At 30.8% G+C, this 26,700-nt stretch overlaps 3 protein-coding genes across 15 annotated transcripts in view; 1 reads left to right on the top strand and 2 right to left on the bottom strand.

Annotated features, from left to right (window-relative positions):
• The window catches only part of LOC127717769 (uncharacterized), a 222,782-nt gene that overhangs the window by 35,757 nt on the left and 160,325 nt on the right, over positions 1-26,700 (top strand). For 2 of the 6 annotated variants that reach the window (XM_052223609.1, XM_052223603.1), the window contains exon 1: positions 20,419-20,640. The exons of 2 other annotated variants lie outside the window; for them this stretch is intronic. In XM_052223609.1, coding sequence (XP_052079569.1) covers positions 20,440-20,640 — 201 coding nt within the window. In that variant the 5' untranslated portion in view covers positions 20,419-20,439. Of the gene's footprint in view, positions 1-792; positions 7,391-20,418; positions 20,641-26,700 lie in introns of those variants that run through there. 2 more of the 6 variants (XR_007989369.1, XM_052223570.1) reach the window with 2 other exon arrangements.
• Positions 1-26,700, bottom strand: part of LOC127717738 (uncharacterized) — a 383,100-nt gene that overhangs the window by 25,444 nt on the left and 330,956 nt on the right. The window lies entirely within an intron of this gene.
• Positions 22,496-26,700, bottom strand: part of LOC127717695 (tripartite motif-containing protein 2-like) — a 169,230-nt gene continuing 165,025 nt past the window's right edge. For 2 of the 6 annotated variants that reach the window (XM_052223482.1, XM_052223497.1), the window contains exon 2: positions 22,496-24,668. In XM_052223482.1, the coding sequence (XP_052079442.1) occupies positions 22,944-24,650 (1,707 nt within the window). In that variant the 5' untranslated portion in view covers positions 24,651-24,668 and the 3' untranslated portion in view covers positions 22,496-22,943. Of the gene's footprint in view, positions 24,669-25,973; positions 26,176-26,700 lie in introns of those variants that run through there. The other 4 variants (XM_052223458.1, XM_052223466.1, XM_052223492.1 and 1 more) reach the window with 3 other exon arrangements.

Consider the following 26,700-nt stretch of genomic DNA (forward strand, 5'->3'; position numbering starts at 1 on the left):
AACAGCCTGTTTATAACAGTTTAAATTAGTTCAATTGTTCAATTAGTTATTGAAGAAACTTTGAATATAGCATTAAAGGGGCACTAGCTGTCAAATTCATGTGCACCGATTTGACTCATATTTTATTTATAACAATGTAAAACATCTATCCATATTATAAAAAGTCTAAAATAAACAATATACCGGACATGGACTCGATAATATGTAGCTTCATTTCATGTGTATTTTAGTGTAGACCCCATCTATTTAACTGTCGAGTTGACCCCCGAAGACCTCCGATTGCCATATAAGCGGTGTAAACATAAATATAGATATAAATAGATATCAGACTCATTTATATTTTTCTATGTCTGTTTAATTTCATATTATAGATTAAAAATATATGTTAATCATCGTTTTTACCTGTATCAGAATGATTTTTTGTGGATCGAATCAGTCAATCAAATGATTTACATTTGTTTCACTTTCAATGTTGACATTCTTTTCTTTTAAATAATTGAACACGCACAATGCATGCGGTATCCATCTCTAGCTAAGGGGTTAAATTGAATTCACATGAATACGGATTCAATGAGGTCGAATTATTCACTTGCAAGTGAATAATTCATCATCAATGTTTCTTAGCTTATTTTGACAAAATTGAACTATACTGGCTGCTTAAGCGATATATTATTTCACTATTTCACTTTCATTAATGATTGAACAAAAAAGAATCATACTTTAGATTTTTTATATATCTCGTAGCTAGTGCCCCTTTAACAATAAATTAAAAAAAAATGTTGATTTTTTTAGATTCATTAATGAGCCAACCAGATCAGAGAGATACACCTCCACCGTCCTATTGGGATGTATTGGTAGATGATGCTGTTGTTAAGTGATGATGATTCAATTAGTCCCTATTGAATGATAAAGTGATGATTTATATGTGAGAATCTGTTTGTGTATGAACTACCTTGTCTAACAAGAGACATGACAATAAGTATATGTGCTGAACACTGGTTTACATCGATCATATCAATGTTTTTTGTGTAGGATTTCATTCATTTTTCATAAAATCTTACAATTCAAATTAGTCATAAGTTCATTCTTAATATGGATATTAAGTATAAGCTGTTTACATTAATAACTGTTCTATGAATGAGCTGTACTAAAATGACTTCTCTTTATACTATTGTCTCATTTATTTTGTAAAATGCAAAGTTGAATGTGAGTAAATACCTCAAATTATGTTATTTGTTTTTGTTTATGTGTAGTTATGTCAATCTTCATCAGAACAAAACGCATTTCAACCAATGACTGCAACATTCTACTAACGTTTACTAGTTGAAACAGCAAAAAGGAGCCTTTAACAAAAGTTAAAAGTTGGTGCGGGTGGCAAATGTATCTTTTTTTTTTGCCTCAACTTGTAAAATCTATTGAAAGAACAAAAAATGTGCTTAAAAAAATCAGGACAGTTCTGATGAAATAGTTAAAATTTCCTTCAGAACCATTTCAATAGGATAGAAATAAAACATATTTGGTAATGATGCCAGAGCTTAAAAAGACTTTTTATATTTATGCACTATTTCATACTTTGTACAACAAAGTAAATACTGTGGATTCATTTATTTTCGTGGGTACCACTTTTCGTTGATTGAGGAAAAGTTGCATTTTCGTGGATATTTAATTTCGTTGTTTTGGCAAAGTCTGCGTACATTCCTTTAGAAAATTTGTAATTCGTTGAACATTTAAATTTGTGGTTCCCCTGTACCCACGAAATCCACGAAAATTGGTATCCAACGAATATTAATGAATTCACAGTATTATATCTACAGTTGTCTATTTTTAAAGTCCATATATTGTCTTCTAGATGTTTTGTCTAGTTTTTATACGACCGCAAAAAAATTTTTGTGGTCGTATATTGGTATGACGTTGGCATCGTCGTCGTCGTCTGGCGTCGTCGTCCGAAGACACATTAGTTTTCGCACTCTAACTTTAGTTTAAGTGAATGGATCTCAATGAAATTTTACCATAAGGTTCAATACCACAAAAGGAAGGTGGGGATTGATTTTGGGGGTTATGGTACTAACAGTTAAGGAATTAGGGGCCAAAAGGGGCCAAAAATAAGCATTTTTGTAACTTCCAGACATAACTTGTGTGTAAGTGTATGGATCTTTCTGACATTGTACCACAAGGTTCCATATTACAAAGGGAATGCTGGGATTGATTTTGGGGGTAATTGCCTCCAAATTTTAGGAATTAGGGGCCAAAAAGGGGCAAAAAACAAGCATTTTTCTAGTTTCATGACAATAACTTGTTTGTAAGTGTATGGATCTTTATGAAATTGTACTACAAGGTTCCATATCACAAAGGGAATACTGGGATTGATTTTTGGGGTAATTTCCTCCAAATTTTAGGAATTAGGGGCCAAAAAGGGGCAAAAAACAAGCATTTTTCTAGTTTCATGACAATAACTTGTTTGTAAGTGTATGGATCTTTATGAAATTGTACTACAAGGTTCCATATCACAAAGGGAAGGCTGGGATTGATTTTGGGGGTTTTCCCTCAAAATTTTAGTAATAAGGGGCCATAAAAAGGGGAAAAAAACATGCATTTTTCTAGTTTCAGGACAATAACTTGTGTGTAAGTGTATGGATCTTTATGAAATTGTACTGCAAGGTTCCATATCACAAAGGGAAAGCTGGAATTGAGTTTGGGGGTAATTGCCCTAAACGTTTAGGAATTTGGGGCCAAAAAACAAGCATTTTTCTAGTTTCCAGACAATAACTTGTGTTCAAGTGTATGAATCTCTCTGAAATTGTACTGCAAGGTACCATACCACAAAGGGAAAGCTGGGATTGAGTTTGGGGGTGATGAATCATAAGGGGGTTCAAAAAATTGGGGGGGGGGGATTTTTTTTTTCCTTTTTTTTCTTTAACATTTTCCATTTTAAATTGGTTATTTCTGATTTATATATAAAAGCAAATAATAATGATATGGTTTGAATAGGCATACATGTGAACCTCCCGACGGGAGTACAATAATCCCGTTTTCAGGGGTCTCCTCCCGACCTCCCGTTGAAGAGGAAAAAATCCCGTGTATGAAATTTTTCATGAATGAAAAATTTCTGCCCAACATATCATCTCAGGCATCAGGTGTAACTGACATTACCTGAAGTTATATTTTACCTGTAAATCAATTAACATGCATAATTATATGGCTTCACTTGTCAGCTTGGGTGTCAAACATACTGGTAATCAACGATTTTTACCTCAGGCTAACTGCCGTTGTGTAACAAAAACTGTGTATTTATTGGGTTACTTCCCTTGATTTATCCTGTTTTAAGTTACTTTCCTTTTGATAATGAAAATTTTTAAAAGAATATAAATAAAATATAAATTGAACAAATAATCATAAAAGGATGGTTATTACATGATTTTAAATGTCTTAGGACAAATAAAAAAATAATAATTTGAAAATTATTTGAGGATTCTATACTTCCTTTCAAGGCTTAAATTGAAATTTATATAATAACTATGACCCTAATTTTACAGATAGAATGATTTTCTGAGTTTGCAAATAAAAACTCTTTGCAAGAGAAAAAAAAAAAAAATAAAAACTATTTGCAGATAGCTAAACAAATGTTCTGGTTGCAATGATTGTTTTATAGAATATGAAGTAAAAAATTTAAAGAACATACTGGAAAAAAACAATGTTAGATTGAACATGTAGAATATAAAGATGGAGAAACTTTATAAGTACAAGGGTACTATAAACATAATAAATTGGATGGAAAGTTGAAGAAAACACACTTTAAAAGACCATTTTTACAGCACACAGTTACATTTACAACAAAATTAATGTCGATTAAAAACCTCCTGATCTGAGTCCTAATCTCCTGACCAAAATTTCCCAATCTCCTGATCTGAGTTTCACAGTCCATCACATGTATGAATAGGTAAATTGAAAATTTTTAAGTTCTTAGATCACTTTCATTCTGTGTCAGAAACCTATGCTGTGTCAAATATTTAATTACAATCCAAATTCAGTGCTGTATCAAGCTTGAATGTTGTGTCCATACTTGCCCCAACTGTTCAGGGTTCGACCTCTGCGGTCGTATCAAGCTGCGCCCCAGCGGAGCATTTTATTTTATATTCTAGTGATGTTATACACCTCTGTATAGTTATTTGTCTAGTTTTATGCATATTTTTTACAAATGAGATTGTTTTTAGATATTTGGATTTCTAAAATTAAAAATGTACAATTTGTATTTATCTACTCGTTGGTTCAGTTAATGAATGGTGTTTGTTGTTTTAATTATATGCTTGTATAATTTGCAAATTTGTACTTTTAGATTTTTTTAAAAATGCTTTATGATTTTTTTGCATGGGAACAGGCATGCACAGTATGAAAAACAAATCTATCAAATATATAATTATAAGTTACCACGGACAGCGCAGGATGTAATTTCTATGAAGACAGAAGCGATGTTTGCTGCAGTTTAGAATAGATAAATTAAATAAATGGTTCTTAAATTCTAAAATATACTACTCAAAAAACGTTTTGCAACACTTCCATTGAGATTGATGGGTGTCAAACATTGAGGGCCCATTTTGTTGTTGAAAATGATCTGAAATTAATAGCATCCTTGTTTTAAGGATATTGAATAGATTAAAGAAGAACAGTGAAAAAAAATATGAAAAAAATTTGGGGGGTTAAAAAAGTCCACCCCCTATTTTTTTTTAATATTTTTTTTTGCAAGGGTATTGTTAGTTTCTTAAAATTGTGACTTTTAATTTTGACCCCTCACCTTAAAGTATGTGAACAGTGTAGCTGTCTAAAATTTATACTGCCATAACTGTAGTACTTATGAACAGTCAGGGGCATTACTTAAATAAGTAACTTTTTTTAGTTACTTGTATAGGTAATTTTTGTTTTTAAAAATATAAAATTACTCAATAGAGTTATTTTCAATTTTAATAGAAGCATTGACTAGATGTAGTTTACATGAATTTTTACATCATTTTATATAAAGAAATTAAGAATTTTTTAGATTTGAGAGGAGTATAGACATAAAGGGTTACTTTAAAAATAATGACAAAAATGTTACTTGAATAAGTTATTGTATACATCTTTGAAAGAATTAGTAATACCACTTATTTAAGGAACATATGTAATTGTTTTGGGTTACAAATTATAAATAACTTTAAGTCTTAATTAATTCACAAGTTTCTATCTATTTATATCTGTCTACCTTCAAGATTTTCAAGGAAAACTAGATATCAAAGATAAGTGCGTCAGAAAGGCAATTAGTGTTTCAGAAGGATTAGATTTTATATTTTATGGAAACATAACCAGATGACTGTAAAAATTTGTTAAAACTAATAAAATTAACCTGTATAATTGGACACCTAAAAAATAATATTTAGAAAAGTTACTTATATAAGTAATTTTTAAAATAGCCTCGTTTTCAACATTACTTGTATAGGTAATTTTAAAAGTTATTTGTTTAAGTAATCCCCCTGACTGATGAATACATATAGATTAAAAGATTTATACAGATTTTATTTTATTTTACTTTTAGTTTAAAGTTTTTTGAGGAGTATATTCAATTTGTTGAAATTTTAAATTGGTTGAACTTTTTGAAATTTATACATCTCTTTCTTAATTCATAACCTACAATTTGCGAAAAGATAAGTATCATTATGATAAATTTTAATTGACAACTGTGTAAAATACAGGATTCAAGGGGGGTAGTGGGCATGAGCTCCGTCTTTGAGTGAAAAATATTTTTTAGCATAAAATCGTTCAAAAACATTTTGTAAAAAAAATTATATTTAAACCGTTTTCTTGAATTACACCCCTTCAAAATGATCCCCTGGCAAAATCCCCTGGATCTGCCACTGATTTAGCAAGTATCTCAAAAAGATAATAACAGTTATTATTGATTAAGTGCAATAAAAAAGTGATAGGTTTAATGAATTGTCAATCACAGTATAGTAACTGTTAACAGACTATATTGTAACAGTAAAGGCCTCTCTGATATTACACATAAGCTCATTTATGTTTGTGAATAAAGAATAGTTTCATGCTATGACTGCTTGGTCCTAATTATACTTTCATGAAAGCATTAGTGACTAAAATACTTTGTTAAAATACTCAATACATTTAAATTTACCATGAATCTTAATTTTGAACTTGTCTTAGATAATTGAGAGCTTATGTTTTTAGTAAAATTTCTGTTTTTTTAATATTCAATATCAAATTTTGTTCTAACTTGTTTTCTTTGTTTGTTTAATTGATCTCATAAGTTGTCGGAAAGTTCCAATTTAGTAATAATTTATGAGTGTTACTTGTTATTGATGTTTATTTATTGTACAATTTTGTTGTTATTTACACACGTTTTTAATTTTTTTTTTATTTTAATAATTTAAGACTTATTTTTTTTCAAATTACTTTGAGTATTTGAATATTGATTAATATATTAATAATACTTAGAAATTAATGTTATCTCAGTACATAAAACTTCCTCACACTTATGTCACCATAGCAGTGTGTGGATTTCTTTTAGAAAAAATACTTCGTCTAATACCTTTGTTATAAAATATCATCTGTGATGAATATGATGTGTGAAGCTTGTCCAGAAGCTATGCTAAATATTTAATGTCAGCTCATATCAGAAAGAGTACTTATGTTATAGCATTGATATATGGTATCAATTCAAAGTAAAACTAACCATATTAAGATGACTTTAAACACTTTTTTATGAGTATTTGTTTTCAAGTTTTAATTTGAATGTAACTCTGAACAATATTTGAATGTCCATGTGTTTTCTTAATTTCAAGAATTTGTAATGATTCATGTCCAAACTGAACATAGTTTGTAATATGTAATGCTCAATTAAACACATTGGATATACGCTTGTAAAATCTGTACTAACTGCAGAATGTACTAAAGTAACGGATAATATCATGCTATGACTTCTTGGTCCTAATTATACTTCCATGATATCAATAAGGACTAAAATACTCAGTTCATTTAGATTTACCATGCATCTGAATTTTGAACTGGTCTTTAATAGATAATTGAGAACCTAAGTTTTTGCTGGTCATAAACTGTATTTATAAATATTTTCCCAGTTAAATTTCTGTATCTTTAATGTTCAATATCAAATTTTGTTCTAGCTTGATTTCTATGGTGTTTTTTAATTGATCTCTTAGTTGTCAGAAAGTTCAATTGTAGTCATTATTTACAAGTGTGTTCATTGTTATTGATGTTTATTTATACCACAATTTTGTTGTTATTTACAAGTGTTTTTATTTTTTTATTTTATAATTTAAGACTTACATTTTACCAAGTAACTTTGAGTATATGAATATTAATTAATGTATTAAAAATACATAGACATTAATATTGTATTATTTATCTCAGTACAAAAACTCCCTCTTACTTATGTCACATTAGAAGTGTGATGATTGTTTTAGAAAAAGGCTGGGTTTAATACCCTTGTTATAAAATATCATCTGTGATGAATATTATTTGTGAAGCTTATCCAGTAGCTATGCTTATTATTTAATGTCAGTTCATATCAGAATGACTACTTATGTTATACCATTGATATATGGTATCAATTCAAAGTAAAACAAGCCATATTAAGATGCCAGATGCCCGTTTCTGGATAAATCTAATTAAAGCTATCGAGCCAAGATTTGATTGTCTGTTTCTAGTGCAGGAGCTCATAGGTCGAATCCCTAGCAGAATCAAAATTTGCAAGGACTTGAAAATTAGCATTTGCTGCTGTGCAAATTAGGTTACATATGAATATCGCATTAACATGTTCTTGTTGTAAATATGCAAATGACAATTGCCACTGATATCAGAATAAACAGTAAACCATCCATCCATCCAACGGTCCACTCACCCATCAATCAAATCACCCTAGGAAGGCGTCTCAGCAAAAAATATTAAAAAAAACCTTTTATGACAACATGATTATTTGGACTTTTAATCAGATATATAAATAAATTTACGTAAAATCGAATGCTTCTTTGTGATGTTTTATGACATCACCACCCCCCCCCCCCCCCCCCCCCCAAAAAAAAAAACCAAACTGAGATTTATACTGCGCATATACATATAATAAAGACAGGAAATAAAAAGATAATGTTTTAGATTTACTTATAAATATAGATTCTACCACTGCATCGAGTGTGATACGATATTTATCCACTCGAGACAGTTAAATTTTCAAATTTAAAACGCGAGGCTCGCCGAGCGTTTTAAATATTTAAAATTTAACTGTCGAGAGTGGATAAATATCGTATTACACGAGATTTGGTGGTGGAATCTGTTTCTCCAATGATTTTCAAACAATACGCAGGCAAATTTATTCCTTCTTTTCGAATGATCTGCAAAAAGGTGTGTTCTTTCTATGTGACGTCATCAGGCATGGTCGCCTTTTTTCATGCCGTCACAATAGGAAATTCTGAGGAAAGCAAGAAAATTCGACGTCATAATCGGATTTTAACCAATGAAGAACTGAGATCAAACGAACCACACGTTGATTACATTTTTTTTTATACAATGGGTGCAGAAAAGGATAAATTGACGAAGAATTAGAGAAAGTGGTTTTACTACTTTTGACCTCATTAAAATGTAAAACAAGTAGTCATTTTTAAAATGAATATACTTTATCTATTTCTTTTTTTTAAGCGTCTCATGGATATTGAACATCTTCATTCGGAATCTGGAAGTTTAAACAAAAAAACACAAACATATTAGTGTGCACTCTGTGTTTTTATTAGATGCATTTCTATTTGTATCCATCTGATGAGTTAAGCCTTTTTCAACTGATTTTTATACGACCGCAAAAATTGAATTTTTTTTGGTCGTATATTGGTATGACGTTGGCGTCGTCGTCGTCGTCGTCGTCGTCGTCGTCTGGCGTCGTCCGGCGTCGTCCGAAGACACATTGGTTTTCGCACTCTAACTTTAGTTTAAGTGAATGGATCTCCATGAAATTTTACCATAAGGTTCAATACCACGAAAGGAAGGTGGGGATTGATTTTGGGGGTTATGGTACCAACAGTTAAGGAATTAGGGGCCAAAAAGGGGCCAAAAATAAGCATTTTTGTAACTTCCAGACAATAACTTGTGTGTAAGTGTATGGATCTCTCTGACATTGTACCACAAGGTTCCATATCACAAAGGGAAGGCTGTAATTGATTTTGGGGGTAATTGCCTCAAAATTTTAGGAATTAGGGGCCAAAAAAGGGGCAAAAAACAAGCATTTTTCTAGTTTCATGACAATAACTTGTGTGTAAGTGTTTGGATATTTCTGAAATTGTACTACAAGGTTCCATATCACAAAGGGAAAGCTGGAATTGAGTTTGGGGGTAATTTCCCGAAACGTTTAGGAATTGGGGGCCAAAAAGGGGCCAAAAATAAGCATTTTTCTAGTTTCCAGACAATAACTTGTGTTCAAGTGTATGGATCTCTCTGAAATTGTACTGCAAGGTACCATACCACAAAGGGAAGGTTGGGATTGAGTTTGGGGGTGATGAATCATAGGGGGGTTTTCTTTTTTTCCTTTTTTTTTTCTTTTAAAATTTTCCATTTTAAGTTGGTTATATCTGATTAATATTTAAAAGCAAATAATAATGATATGGTAGGAGATACACACCAAACAGGATGTGTAAATTATTATATAATAATAAGTATTGTGCAATAGCAAGAAATTTTCAATTGCACAGTATTGCACAATTGCAAGAAATCTTCAATTGCACAGTATTGCGCAATAACAAGAAATCTTCAATTGCACAGTATTGCACAATAGCAAGAAATATCCAATAGCACAATATTGTGCAATAGCAAGAAATATTCAATTGCACAGTATTGTGCAAAAGAAGATACTTCGTATAAATTGCTTATTTCTTGATCAATTTCAATGGGGTTTTATTCTTGAATTCTTGGGGTTCTTTAATATGCTGAATCTAACCGTGTATTAAGTTTTTGGATTTTGGGCCCCGTTTTTAAATTGGTCCACATTGAGGTCCAAAGGGTCCAAAATTTAACTTTGTTTGATTTCATCAAAAATTGAATTATTGGGGTTCTTTGATATGCCGAATCTAACCGTGTATTTAGATTCTTAATTTTTGGTTCCGTTTTCAAATTGGTCTACATTAAGGTCAAAAGGGTCCAAAATTAAACTTAGTTTGATTTTAACAAAAATTGAATTTTTAGGGTACTTTGATATGCTGAATCTAAACATGTATTTAGATTTTTGATTATGGGCCCAGTTTTCAAGTTGGTCCAAATCGGGGTCCAAAATTAAACTTTGTTTGATTTCAACAAAAATTGAATATATGGGGTTCTTTGATATGCTGAATCTAACCATGTATTTAGATTTTTGATTTTTGGGCCCCGTTATCAACTTTGTCCACATTGAGGTCAAAAGGGTCCAAAATTAAACTTTGTTTGATTTCATCAAAAATTGAATTCTTGGGGTTCTTTGATATGCTGAATCTAACCATGTATTTAGATTTTTTATTTGTGGACCCACTATCAAATTGGTTCATATTGAGGTCAAAAGGGTCCAAAATTAAACTTTGTTTGATTTCATCAAAAATTGAATTATTGGGGTTCTTTGATATGCCAAATCTAACCGTGTATTTAGATTTTTAATTTTGGGTCCCGTTTTTAAATTGGTCTACATTAAGGTCCAAAGGGTCCAAAATTAAACTTAGTTTGATTTTAACAAAAATTGATTTCTTGGGGTTCTTTGATATGCTAAATCTAAACATGTGTTTAGATTTTTTATTATGGGCCCAGTTTTCAAGTTGGTCCAAGTTGGGGTCCAAAATTAAACTTTGTTTGATTTCAACAAAAATTGAAGATATGGGGTTCTTTGATATGCTGAATCTAAACATGTATTTAGATTTTAGATTTTTGGCCCAGTTTTCAAGTTGGTCCAAATTGGGGTCCAAAATTAAACTTTGTTTGATTTCAACAAAAATTGAATATATGGGGTTCTTTGATATGCTGAATCTTACCATGTATTTAGATTTTTTATTTGTGGGCCCGCTATCAAATTGGTTCATATTGAGGTCAAAAGGGTCCAAAATTAAACTTTGTTTGATTTCATCAAAAATTTGATTATTGGGGTTCTTTGATATGCCAAATCTAACCGTGTATTTAGATTTTTAATTTTGGGTCCCGTTTTTTAAATTGGTCTACATTAAGGTCCAAAGGGTCCAAAATTAAACTTAGTTTGATTTTAACAAAAATTGAATTTTTGGGGTTCTTTGATATGCTGAATCTAAACATGTGTTTAGATTTTTTATTATGGGACCAGTTTTCAAGTTGGTCCAAGTTGGGGTCCAAAATTAAACTTTGTTTGATTTCAACAAAAATTGAATATATGGGGTTCTTTGATATGCTGAATCTAAACATGTATTTAGATTTTAGATTTTTGGCCCAGTTTTCAAGTTGGTCCAAATTGGGGTCCAAAATTAAACTTTGTTTGATTTCAACAAAAATTGAATATATGGGGTTCTTTGATATGCTGAATCTTACCATGTATTTAGATTTTTTATTTTGTGGGCCCGCTATCAAATTGGTTCATATTGAGGTCAAAAGGGTCCAAAATTAAACTTTGTTTGATTTCATCAAAAATTGAATTATTGGGGTTCTTTGATATGCCAAATCTAACCGTGTTTTTAAATTTTTAATTTTGGGTCCCGTTTTTTAAATTGGTCTACATTAAGGTCCAAAGGGTCCAAAATTAAACTTAGTTTGATTTTAACAAAAATTGAATTCTTGGGGTACTTTGATATGCTGAATCTAAACATGTGTTTAGATTTTTTATTATGGGACCAGTTTTCAAGTTTGTTCAAGTTGGGGTCCAAAATTAAACTTTGTTTGATTTCAACAAAAATTGAATATATGGGGTTCTTTGATATGCTGAATCTAACCATGTATTTTGATTTTGGACATTGGACCATAATAGGTAAATTAAAAAAATTGAAGTTCTTAGGCCACATTCTTTCTGTGTCAGAACCTATGTGTCAAATATTTAATCACAATCCAAATTCAGAGCTGTATCAAGCTTGAATGTTGTGTCCATACTTGCCCCAACTGTTCAGGGTTCGACCTCTGCGGTCGTATCAAGCTGCGCCCAGCGAAGCATTTTATTATACTTCGTTCTTATGTTGTACCGTTACATCACTGTCCCAGGTTAGGGGGAGGGTTGGAATCCCGCTAACATGTTTAACCCCGCCACATTCTAAAATTGAGAATGGAAATGGGGAATGTGTCAAAGAGACAACAACCCGACCATAGAGCAGACAACAGCCGAAGGCCACCAATGGGTCTTCAATGCAGCGAGGAACTCCCGCACCCGGAGGCGTCCTTCAGCTGGGCCCTAAACAAATATGTATACTAGTTCAGTGATAATGGCGTCATACTAAACTCCACATTATACACAAGAAACTAAAATTAAAAATGATACAAGACTAACAAAGGCCAGAGGCTCCTGACTTGGGACATGCGCAAAAATGCGGCGGGGTTAAACATGTTTTTTGAGATCTCAACCCCCCCCCCCCCCCCCCCCCTATACCTCTAGCCAATGTAGAAAAAACAAACGTACAACAGTACGCACAGTAAAACTCAGTTTAAGAGAAGTCTGAGTCCGATGTCAGAATAGGAAACAAAAGAAAATAAACAAAATGACAATAATACATAAATAACAACAGACTACTAGCAGTTACTGACATGCCAGCTCCAGACCTCAATTAAACTGATTGAAAGATTATGTCTTCATCATATGAATATCAGGCACAATCCCTCCTGTTAGGGGTTTAGTATTATACCGTCATAAAATATATGAGAAGAACATAACCCGTGTCATGCCAACAACTGGTTTTAGAATAAATATGTTTAATTCCGATGCAAAGACCCTATAAGTGAATCGATATTAAAGCCAAAATATGCAATCTTTAATGACCTGACAACAGTATCGTAACTATATCCCTTCTTAATAAGTCTGTTTAAAGGTTTTGTTAGCTTTTGAGGTGAATACTGACATTTTTGTGCTTTGTAAAGAATATTACCATAAAAGATTGGATGTGAAATACCCGAACGTATAAGATGTCTGCATGTTGAGTTATATTTACGAATGATGTCCTTATACCGATGATAAAATTTAGTAAATGTTTTGACTAGTTTATGATATCGAAAACCCTGATGTAATAATTTTTCAGTAATATATAAATTTCGCTCGCTAAAATCTAATACGTTGTTACATACACGAGCGAATCGTACAAGTTGAGATATATAAACACCATAAGATGGTGACAAGGGAACGTCACCATCTAAAAATGGATAATTAACGATAGGAAATGAAAAATCATCTCTTTCATCATAAATTTTTGTATTAAGCTTCCCGTTAATGATATAGATATCAAGATCCAGGAAAGGACAGTGGTCATTGTTAGTATTAGCTTTATTTAAAGTAAGTTCAACAGGATAAATTTCTTTAGTATACATACTGAAGTTGTCATTATTGAGAGCCAATATATCATCCAAATATCTAAAAGTATTGTTAAATGTTTGCATCAGATGTTGTTTCGATGGGTCTTTGCTGATTTTAGTCATAAATTGTAACTCATAACAATACAAAAACAGGTCTGCAATAAGTGGTGCACAGTTAGTCCCCTTAGGAATTCCGATAACTTGACGATATACGGAATCTCCAAAGCGAACAAAAATGTTATCAAGTAAAAATTCAAGGGCAGATATAGTATCAAAGCATTTCCAATTGACATAGCTCTTTTGTTTGTTGCTACTAAAAAATGACCTAAAAGAGTTTGAACATATGTATTCGCATTCCGACTTTTTAAATGCCCATTTAATTAGGTGTGTGAATTTTTTCTTAATAAGAATATGAGGCAAAGTGGTATATAGGGTAGAAAAATCAAAACTTTGAACAGATTCAAAATCACCAATATATGCATGCAATTTATCAAGTACTTCCAACGAGTTTTTGACACTCCAAAAGTAGTTAATTCCACTATTTTCAAAGGCCTTATTTGAACAATTTATTATCAGGTTTTTGATTGTACCAAGTGTACTAGTAAGAAGAATAGACAATTTAGTAGTGGAACAATGACTTGAAGACGAAATAAATCTATATTTGTAAGGTGATTTGTGTAGCTTCGGAAGCCAGTACATAGTTGGGACTTTCATTGTTTTTGGTTCTGCTTGTAAAGAAGTAGCTAATAGTTTATGTTTGTTACAGATATCGTTTTCTGAAAATGAAGTCATTTGGAATGTTGGTGAATTCGTGATTTCCTTTTGCAGAACCTCAATGTAAAATTTACGTCAAACTATAATGATATTATTAGCAGCTTTATCAGCCGGGACAAAAACAAATTCCTTGGCTAGTTCTTTTATGTATGCATGTGCCTGTCCCAAGTCAGGAGCCTGAAATTCAGTGGTTGTCGTTTGTTGCTGTGTTACATATTTGTTTTTCGTTCATTTATTGTACATAAATTAGGCCGTTAGTTTTCTCGTTTGAATTGTTTTACATTTGTCATTTTGGGGCCTTTTATAGCTGACTATGCGGTATGGGCTTTGCTCATTGTTGAAGTGCGAACGGTGACCTATATCAAGTGTATTTTAAATTTTAAGAAAACTTTTTAATATCAAGGGCAGATAATCTTGATAATTATATTGAATTTGATAGGACAATTTATGTTTTTTTAAACTTTTCAAAAAAAATTAAGTATCCCCTATATAACCCATATCAAAAAGATGATTTCTTTAATTTCAATGTATTTTAACGAAAAACAAGGGTTTGTGACTTACCGTTTTTTATATTGAAATTTGAAAGTATATTGACCCAGAAGTATTTCACAGAAGTTGAAGAAACACCTATCGTTGAACATTTAGACACCCCAGCTACCTTAAGCACTTATTAGTCTGTTGATAGGAGGATCATATGATTACGTGCATGGTTGTATATTTCAAGTTATTGATCTGTTAATTAGTTGATTAATTACATATATACATTTTGTATTTCAAGTGGTTGTTTTAAGTCAAAAGGGGTAGAATTGGCTTCTACTTTCTTCCAAATTTTTCTTTGTCAATTATTTTATGATTTATGCTTGTCTGTGGTGGTTATCCTGTTCATGATGTCCAAATCGTGACTTTTATTTAACATGGGACTACAATTTAGATATTCTTGTTCATGTACACATACATACATTGAATACTCAGAGTTGAATTGTGAAATAGAATTAGACTTGACATTTTTTTTTTTATAAATTTACAAAAAAAAACAAATGAATAAAAATAAAAGTAGGAACATATATAGCATGTTCAACAAACTTAATTTAGGCATATGAATTTAAATGACCAATTTGTAAAGGTGTTTAGATTGGGACCTGACATATTTATTAGGTATCAGGTATATGCAAAGAAAAAGTTTAATATTTTGAATTTAGGCAAAATAGTTTTTATTTTTCTTCATGATAATTGAAATCAAACGAAACATTCAAGATAAAAAAATTTGAACCAAAAAAAATAGTTTCATATTCTTATTCATGTTATTTTAAACAGAATATTTATTTATATTTTTCATTAGAAATAAAATAAAAAAATTAAATATGTTATATTTATGCACTGGCCAAAATATGTATCAAAATGTTTTTTTTAACAATAAAATCAATCACCCACTAATCATTTTACTTAAAAAAAAATTTGACAGTTTCAGGGGATGTAGAAAAAATTATTTGCCTAAGTAAAGTTCAGAAAGATCATAAGGGGAGATTATTCAATCATTGAACATGTTGAAAAGAAAATTTAAATCTAACAAAATTACTTATACAACAATGTACAAGTAAATGTTAACATTATTTACATCTTCATGTATACAAATATTACGTGTTATTATAAATTCATTATGAAGATATAACCGTGAATGTCAGCAGATGTTTATAATGTATATCTGTATCAATACAAAAATATGAAGATGTGGTAATACCGTATGATTGCCAATGAAACAACTATCCACCAGAGTTCAAATGAAGAAGATGTAAGCAATTATAGGTCAGGATACTGCCTTCAACAATGAGAAAAAATCCATACCTTATAGTCAGCTTTAAAAGGCCTGTGAAACAATTGAAAGTGTTCAAAGGAGAAAACTAACGGCCAAATTAATAACAATACAATTTACGAAAAACAAATACATCACAGACATGAACCATTGACAACCACTGAATTACAGGCTCCTGACTTGTTACAGGCACATAAAGAATGGACTACTAGAACCTCAGATTCCCATAAGGCTATACTTTTTAGTATATATATATATATATATATATATATATATATATAACATGTATAATGCTAGTCAAATGCGTTTTGTTAAAATATACTTTTTCACTCTTTTGGTCTTTTGGAAAATGTTGTTTGTGCTGTATTTAGACTGCTCTACCAAGAAATTTGTTTTGCATGCACACGTATAAAAATTGCGGTATTTATCCAACCCAATCATAGGTTTGAACGTTGTTTTCAATTTAGACTTGTTTATATTTTTTCATTTGGGCTTGTATTATATTTGCCTTCGGGTGTATATGATCCGTTCATCCTATTTTGACTCTTCAAAAATTCAAGAGTCTATCCTAAATTAAGGTAAATTATATGGCCTTCCAAATACCGTTTCGATTCCCAACATCACTGAAGAGACATTAATTGTCGAAATCCGGATACGGTGTACAAAAACCTTTGCACCTTTTGTTTGCGGTATACCATCTTTTCCGCAAGTTTATTGTTTTCTGTTTAGTATTAAATTTATAATTTAGATCCATTTATTACATCGGTGATCCGTTTATTTGGCCATCACCAATGGCAGTCAGCAGGGTTTAAGAACATTTGTTGTTCGACCTGTTAGTCAAATGCGTTTTGTTAAAATATACTTTTTCACTTTTTTGGTCTTTTGGAAAATGTTGTTTGTGCTGTATTTAGACCCCTCTAACAAGAAATTTGTTTTGCATGCACACGTATAAAAATTGCGGTTTTTATCCAACGCAATCATAGGTTTGAACGTTGTTTTCAATTTAGACTTGTTTATAAAAATTTAAGATAAGATAAGAATTTTATTAATCTAATCAAGAACCCATAAAGGGCATCATTTACAACAATATTAAGCACAATATGATTGGAAAAAAGAAAAACTGGATCCTAATATAATACTATCATATTATGGACAGGATCAGAGCCTGACACATCATGTGTCTTACATAACTATAACAATAATTTCATAATAATTAAATATTATTTTATATATTTTGTATCCACCTGGATCTTATTTCTAAACACTTAATTATATAATTGCCTAGGCACATAAGAGTTGGTAAATGCTCATTTGTGAACAGCCAGAAATATTTTTTATCCTTGGGTAATTCTTTAAAATTATTACAAAAACTGTTTACTTTATCCCATAATAATTTTCTCTGTTCATTATATAAAGGACAACTTACTGTGAAATGGGTCTCATCTTCAATAGAATTTGATCCATGTGATAGGCAGTGATGACATAGACGCTGACTTCTCTATGTATTTTTTACTATATCTATCTTTTTCAATTTTAAGATCATGAGCACTTATTCTCAATTTACATATAGCTCTTCTTATATTAAAATCTTTAATTGATAAATAAGCCTCCTTTACGAAGTCAGTCTTGAGGTTGAAATAATTTTCTAATTTACTATTACCTTGTGATAAGGTATCAGATCTTTTGACCACCCAAAATGTTTTAAACTGTTACAAGGTTTACATTTTACAAATTTAATTAATTTATTGAGCTTTGTATTCAAATTTTGTATATCAAGTGATTGAAGGACATATCTCATAGATGAATACCAACAATTAATGTTTCCTGCATCTAAAATTTTATTAAAAATATAAGCATCATAAAGTAACCCATCGTCCAATTTGTTAAGCCTGTGTACATATTTTACCATAGATATAATGACAGAAAAATAAAGAGGAAATCTTGCAACCTCTGATAACACTGCCAAATTTGAGGCTTTTTTATTTACACCAAGAATATATTTTAGATACCTGAAATGTGATTTTTCCAAATAATCATTTATGTAAATTAATTCAAATAGATAATCACTTTTTTTCTTGCAAGCAGCAGAGTTAATCTTAAAGGTACCCCAGATTTCACTACAATATAATAAAATTGGTTTTATTGTGTGATATATATATATATAAACAAGTCTAAATATAAATATGTAAAAATACAGCCATGTTTCGTATTACACATTATTTAATGACATGACATCTGCAAATGTTTTTTTTTTATTTAATAGGAAATATTGTGTTGACATATTGAGAACAGATGTGGATATGTGATTTAGAAGCAATGACAGAATATTTAGGAACAATTTTCACCTTACTGTCCTTTCTTGCACTGTCAGCTTGTAGGGTACCAGGTAAGGTTCATCTATCTATCTAACTGACATGTATGGTACCATGTAAAGTTGAGCTACTGCACTTACTTGTGGGGTACCAGGTAAGGTTCAGCCATTTCATTCAGCAGAAGTACAAAATGTTATTAAAGAATAAACTGTTGAAACAGAGATGTGTCTCCCCTCTTTGTAATTTGATAGTAAAATTCAAATGTTGAATTTCAAACAGCAATACTTTAACATGTAAAATATGCAAAATATTCAAAGCCATTGAACCATGACTTAAGATTCAGGGACTAATAATTTCCCTGAAAATTAGATATGCCAATGCTAATACAATTGCATTTCTCCAAGTAGTTCCCCTTAACCTGACCTAATCAAAAACTTTACTATGTTAACATGTTAAACTTGTCAAAAATTTCAAAGTTATTAGACCATGACTTAGGGGAAAGGGCCAAGTTCCTGGCCAACTTCTCTTAATCTCCATGGAAATGAGATGTGCCAATACATGAACTTATACAACTGCATACCAAATATCATAGACTTATCATAAGCGGTTCCCCTTAAACTGACCTAATCACAAACTTTAACATGTAAACTATGAAAAAATTTCAAAGTCAATAGACCATGAATGAGGGGCGGGGACCAAATAATCTCCATGGAAATAAGATATGCCAATACTTATAAAATTGCATACCAAATATCATAGACTTAGCATCAATGTTTTCCCTTAAACTGACCTAATCACAAACTTTGACATGTAAACTATGAAAAAAATTCAAAGTCAATAGAACATGACTGAGGGGTGGGGACCAAATAATCTCCATGGAAATAAGATATGCCAATACTTATAAAATTGCATACCAAATATCATAGACTTAGCATCAATGTTTTCCCTTAAACTGACCTAATCATGTAAACTATGAAAAAATTTCAAAAGTCAATAGACCATGACTGAGGGGATGGGGCCAAATATTTCACATCCCAACGATAACTTTGTGAAGATTATATTACATACCCCAAAGGTAACATTGGGAAAATTATATTACATATCCCAAAGGTAACATTGTGAGAATTATATTACACATGTACATCACAAAGGTAACATTGTGAAAATTATATTACACATCACAAAGGTAACATTGTGAAATTTATATTACATACCGGTATCCCAAAGGTAACATTGGGAAAATTATATTACAGATCCCAAAGGTAACATTGGGAAAATTATATTACACATCCCAAAGGTAACATTGGGAAAATTATATTATATATCTCAAAGGTAACATTGGGAAAATTATATTGTATATCCCAAAGGTAACATTGGGAAAATTATATTACACATCACAAAGGTAACATTGGGAAAATTATATTACACATCACAAAGGTAGCTTTGTGAAAATTATATTACACATCACAAAGGTAACTTTGTGAAAATTGTATTACACATCACAAAGGTATTATTTGGGAAATATGATGGTCTGACACCAAAGTTATGTTACAAAAGAGAGGCAAAAGATACCACAAGAATATTCAAACTCATAAGTTGAAAACAAACTGACAATGCCACGGCAAAACACAAAAAACATTCAAAAGACAAACAACATTACACAAAACACATCGTAGAAAACTAAAGACTGAGCAGCACGAACCCCGCCAAAAACCAGGGTGATTTCAGGTGCTCCAGAAGGGTAAGCAGATCCTACTCCACATGTGGCATCTGTCATGCACTGGCATTGTGATCTTTCAGTGCACAAAACACATGATCAATTATAGTACAGATTTCATGTACTTATAGCTTAACAAAAAAATTGGATGGCATGACAATTGTTATTAAACCACTGGAATTTTATTGAAGAAATATACAAAATACATGAAATGTTTTAGTTACAATAATTATATACAATATGTATTTATAGACATCTTATTTCACTAAATTGAATTTTTCATTGTAGTTGTGACATTGAGGACGAAAGAAAATTGTATGACCTACATTCTGGTCCACAATGTCCTACAGATTGAATGGTTTGCGGACATGCTGTTAAACTGTACTGTAGAAGTGGATACTATCAAAACATTATCAGCATATGAATACTTGTGTATACAGCCTAAAACTTTGTATTTTCCAAAATGTATTGCTAAGGTTACAGTTTATGAGAAGTTCACCTCAAATCCACCAGTCATGGTAGGTATTATAATGGTTTATATGTTGCATTTGAACTGAAATCATTAAAGACTGAATACACAAAAATGTATATACGATGGATAATAATACTTTGAATAAAAGTATCTGTGGTCCTTACATCAAAGAGACAGTAACCCAAATAATACTTAAGGATGTTCTTAGGTCAGGTTTAGGAATTTTTGTCAGATGTTCGGATTCCTTGGTTTTTTTCCTACGATACAGGGTAAAATATTTTGCCCCATAACACCCATTTTTCTTTTCACATAAGACTTCAATAGCTTATAAAAGGTCATTTACCAAAATTTAAGCAGATTCTAGATTTCTTTTCTTTCGATTTGAGACCCAAATAATACCAATGCAAATACAAGGTAAAAGTCCGAGTCAGCCTTTTCCCGCCATTTTTTAAAACTCAAATATCTCAAAAAGGAGCTCCAGAACCTATCAATATTTTTAGCTTTTTTTGTTCCTTAAGTTATGCTCTTCCAAACTATAGTATCAATTTTAACTTCTAGATTTTTTTAATTTCACCTAAGAACATCCTTAAATCCAAAAGACATCTAGTTGTCAACAATATAGGACAGAAAGGTACAGGACAAAGATCACAGATAAAAAGCAGTTCTTATAAAAGTCACAGGACAAAACGTCACAATTCAGTCTTCAGATTTTTTTTTTTTTATAAACAATGATAACTAAAAGACCTATTTTCAAAAATAGTTTTTGTTTTTATCCTGAATAATTATACATGATACAACTTTGTAAACAAATAATGTTAAATGTTTGATAATGATGAAATTAATGATAAGAAAACAAGTTGTACAAGTGTCTTGTTTAATTCATGAAAGTGCCTGCATCAAGTTACATATACATGTGTCCTTTCAGGCTTTGTTTGATTAGAAATTTATAATAATTCATTTAATAATGATTATGAACAATTTTCCAGTGTAAAAAAAAAAATTCTGAAAAAAGATACAATTTTAATAATTTTCTTTTCATATTTAAATAATAGTTAATTACTTTCATATTCAAACGAAAGTAGATTTGTTAACTGTGATTTTTTGTCCTATCAGTTTTGTGACTTTCCGTCCATGTACCATTGTCAACAAATGGTTTTCAATGAGAGACAAATATGTCTATATATACAATAAATTGAATATATTTATATGAAATATTCACTGACTATCCTTCATGCATATATGTATTCAGTAACATAAACTCATATTTATCAATAAGTAGAACAGCAGCTTTTGCATTGTGTTTTATAAAATGATGTTTGGATTTTAAATCATGAATTTAACCACAATATCCCTTAATCATGTTAATATTTATTTATGTATAAAAATGCTTCTATACTTTTATCTAAATCAACAAATGTAAGTCCTTATATTTTACCATTCTAGTCATCTTGCATATACAAAAGGATAGAAGCTTATCAATTTTGGGATCAATAGATCAAAGGTCAAGGTCACTCTTACTAAAAAAGAGAACAATTTTGAAAAAGTGTTTCTAGATGGTAACTTGAGCATCTTGAATAGTATTTAAAATGTTAATTCAATAAATTTGTAGGTCGAGTAGTATCAGTTGACATTGTAAAATTTTGACTTGTTTGCCTTAAGAAAAGACATAGGGCGCTGATGTAAGCTTTGTTGAATTCATGAAAGAATTGTCACATTGACATATCGAAGTAAATAGTTATCCAAGTAAGAGTTGTGTTTTATTAGACTTGAATATGTTGATAAAACCCCAAAGTGAAGGGTATTCACAGGATTATAAATATTATGACATGTTATACCCTTTTTGGTATGCTTTTATTGTTGGTTGCTGTCTAATTAATGATTTTTCCACATCTAATTCATTCATATGAACATGAATATTCATAAATTCCTTTATTTACCTACATACATTTATATAAAAAGTAACAAAAGTCAGGAATTGAAAATAATTCTTAAAGTTTTTAATTTATTTAATGCTGATTAAAAAGACACTAGATGAACCTGATGAATGACATAAAGTCTTGCATCATTTTATCATAACTAACAAAATCCCATTATACCCATAACTGTCAATTAACTGTCTTCAATGTTAATTTTTCATCGCCTGATCATTCTTAACTTAACATGTCACAAGATCTCCATCCCAATAAAGGATAATTGAACAACTTAGTTACTTCCTCACTTCTCCTTTCATTCATTCATTTCCTTATCTTTCAGTAAATAATTTTAAGTTCTTAATATTTAGGTAATTTATAAGTGCTAATTAAGTAAGTAATTAAAATATTTATTGATGATTTTTAAATTCATATTGAATTAAAAAGACATCTTCATTACATGTAGTTTGGCATCTGTTCTTTGTTCACCCCCAGAATGACATCCCACCCATAACTGTCCCTTGGTATCAATATCCAGTGAGTATGGATATATAATCCCCTGATCCTTCATAACTTTACATGTCAGTAGATCTCCATCCCTTGACAAGACATGTAAAGCATGGTTGTTACAATCAGTCACTATAACATGACCTACTGATGTTGTCACTATATCTCTTAGATTAAATAGTTTACCCCCTGAATTAACCTGAGGATGTCCCTGATAGGTCCACTTAACCTGTCCCTCCCTGTCTATAACCACCACCCTCCAATCATCAATGGATGTACTATCTATAACCAGTATGTCATTGTTAACATTAGATGTAATTCTAATAGGGGCAGTGAATAATCTCTGTTTATGTTTATCATACTCATATGATTGTTTTTGTTTCCCATTCATCCCAAAGATTATAACTTTCCTACAACTTTTGTCTGTTAGGTTGTAAGTACCACCCTTCTCCACAACACACAGTATAATCTCATTATGTTTAGTGACATGTATACCTTGTGTTATCAGTGGTGACACAGACAGGAAAGGTTTGATTTCTCCTGTCTTTGTTGTTAACAGACTGACATCAGAACTGCCAAACAAAGACAGGAGAACATCATTATTGTCTGTCAGTGACATGTCATCAATCTGAACTGAAATATCTTTAACAATTTTGATTGTGTCATCAATGTTAATTTTATGCAGAGTAGATTTAAGAATATCAGAAATCCAAGCTGTCTTGTTATCCTGTATTAACACTCTATTCACCACGTTCAAATCTGTAGTATAACTGTTAATTACATCTAAGTTCACTTTTGGCAATCCCTTTGGTAGCTTAGTTTTTTGAAATGATCCAAATAAGTTAGAAATGGTCTTCAAATTTTCCTTTGTAGGAAAGAAATCTTTTGTTTCCTCAGGAAAGGCCTTAAAAGATGCATTTGGAATTTCTTTTTCACTGAATTCTGGATAAGTACTGAACACTTTAGCTGCTTGATTTGAATCTAATATTTCTTGTAAATTGCTTTGCTTATTAAGTAAATTTTCTTTCACTTCTGCAATATTCTTCTCTTTTTCTGTGATAGATTTTTCTATTCTTTGCTTTTCAGATTCCAGTTGTTCTCTAAGTGCTTGAGCATATTTTCTGACTTCATCTATGATCAATTTTTCTTGTTGATTAATTTTCTGAACAGATTCAGCGAAAAATTGTTCATATTTGGTTTTAAAATCATTTACTTTACTGTTTTCAATTTTACAAAGGGTAAATGTGTCAGAAAATTTAGATTCTAGTTCTTTTAGTGTTTCCTTTTTTTCATTGTACACTGTATCAACTGAATCCAGGTCATGTTTTTTATGGGAAGCAGTTATACACTCTGTACAAACTAATTGGTTGCATGTTCTGCAAAACATGCAATTCAACTTCCTCTTGTGAATCTGACAGGGAATATTGTCAGTAATAATGGTGTGTTCACTTTTTTGTTTCGCTTCTGAACTTTTGACATCAACAATGTCATGTGTCAGAACTTTTAAATGAATTTTCTTACATTTGTCGCACATTAATTTATTGCATTGTACACATTTCCATTTAATGTTTGTGTCAGTTTCACACAGTTCGCATGGTTTGGGTATTTGTGCTCGCCTTATGGATTGCGAAAATGCCATCTTGATCTAATATTGCCGCTACAAAATACATAAAAGATATTTTATTTTGATATTATTCTGGGAAAATGATTTTTTTCTTTAAAGTCATATGAAACTTCAAATTAAAAAAAAATTGAAAATGTTTTATATGCTTGAATGGCTAAATTTTACAATAAAAAAGTGTTCATGGACTTTCTTTTAAAAGAAAATCCTTTATCTTATCAAATTCTTCAGAAATGTATTATTTGAATTATTGTCTTCCCAAACTCTCATTCGACGATATTTTTCCGTATGCAGTGACCTTAACTATGAGAACTCTGGTTAGAACTTTATCTATTGCACAGCGCAAGTGCGAGAGAAAAACTGTGATGAAAGAACGTTAACAAATGTGCACTGGAAGGTAAAAGTTCATTCTTAAAGATAAAATTAAATACAGTAAATCATTTAACAATTGTTATGGAAAAATTTAATTAACAAATTAGAACGCAATAGAATTGTAAAGAAAAAGTTAACATCGCTCTATCAATTCACATATTTTTCACGTGCTCGATGACTCTGTGTTGATTGTTTATCAATGTCATGATCCAGTAAACTTTGGCAACAAATTCAAAAGTTAATTAACTTGTGATCAACTGAATGAAATGTTATTTGTCGATAATATGTTATAGATTAGTAATAAATGTAAAAAACATGCACAGAGGACTTAGCTTGATATATATGCCTGCATCATTTCAATAATTTGCTGAACGTTCAAATTACAAGAAACTTGTTTAGATATTCATAGAATGCAGACAAATGTAGACAAATCATTGTTGCTTGTATTTTCATATCAGTAGTATGGGACATAAGAGATGGAATGTATGATATTAGATATTAAAATCGTGTGTGAACTCTCCAGATGTAGGTCATGTAGGTAGGAACCACTCAAGGGTTTTCATAAAAAAAGTTTTGAAATATCTCTTTGAGACGAATATCCTGACAGGAAGAGCAAATCAGCCACATTGCAGAAAATCATCACAATTTCTCCCTCTTTCACCTCTACTGTCACTTTTGGGACGAGCAAAAAATAAATATTCTGGCCCTGGTCTGAATGAATATAAATAATCTGTCATCTTACGGTGGAAATAAATTTTCTAACCGCATCACATTTGCCAGTACCCCCTCAGATTAATTACATGGTTGTCCTTTTACTACAGGTGAACCATGTATTCCCTTTTCCTTGTAAAATGACCTTGTTCCTTTTTCACCTCCTTGTTAAATTAAGATTTTAATTTTTATACTATTATTTTCAAATTCAAATTCTTGTGCTGTTTCAAAAGAAAATAGTGTATTTTCCCTCCATACCTTTTTTCTTGAGAAAAATTTCATCTGCTTTTTGTAAATAACATTTCTACATTTTTCTTTAGATGCCCATCAACCAGGAAGTTAATATGAACTTGTCTAAACTTGATCCAGGTTAACAGTGATTACATTTAAAATCGGTCATACCTGTGCATACAAATATACCTATAATTGTGGTATCAATTGATAATTATTGTACTTTTGTAGAGGGATTTAAATATTCATTTCATGAATTGGATTTTGTTTTTGTAAAAAAAGCATAAAACATTTTTACTCAAAAACAATTAAAATGTCTGTTGGATGTCAAGTGCAAGATTTGAATTTTCTTCTTAAAAAATCACCACAAAATAATCTCCCCACAAGACAAACAAATGTATATATGTCTGCATACTTTTTTTAAAGTTAACACTAGGGCCTGTATCTATCAATTATTGTTTATAGTGAAGCTAATAAAATTTTTATATCCAGATGTACATTTAATTCCTATGACATGTATGAGTCATATTTCACCTGTTAAGTACAGGTACAGAAATTTTTGTCCAGCCATCTATTATCTATATATACACCAATCTTGAACTGAAATTGACAGAGCTGCATGTTTGAATTAAATGCCAATTTTTCAATTTACTTAATATGTTTGGCTAATAGAAAGTTATTAAGGAAATGTGTATCAGGTAAACAGTGTAAACATTCATAGATAAGCTACATTTTACATTAGCATGTTCAAAAA

This window comes from Mytilus californianus, unplaced genomic scaffold (assembly GCF_021869535.1).
Source record: "Mytilus californianus isolate M0D057914Y unplaced genomic scaffold, xbMytCali1.0.p SCAF_1, whole genome shotgun sequence".
NCBI lineage: Eukaryota > Metazoa > Mollusca > Bivalvia > Mytilida > Mytilidae > Mytilus > Mytilus californianus.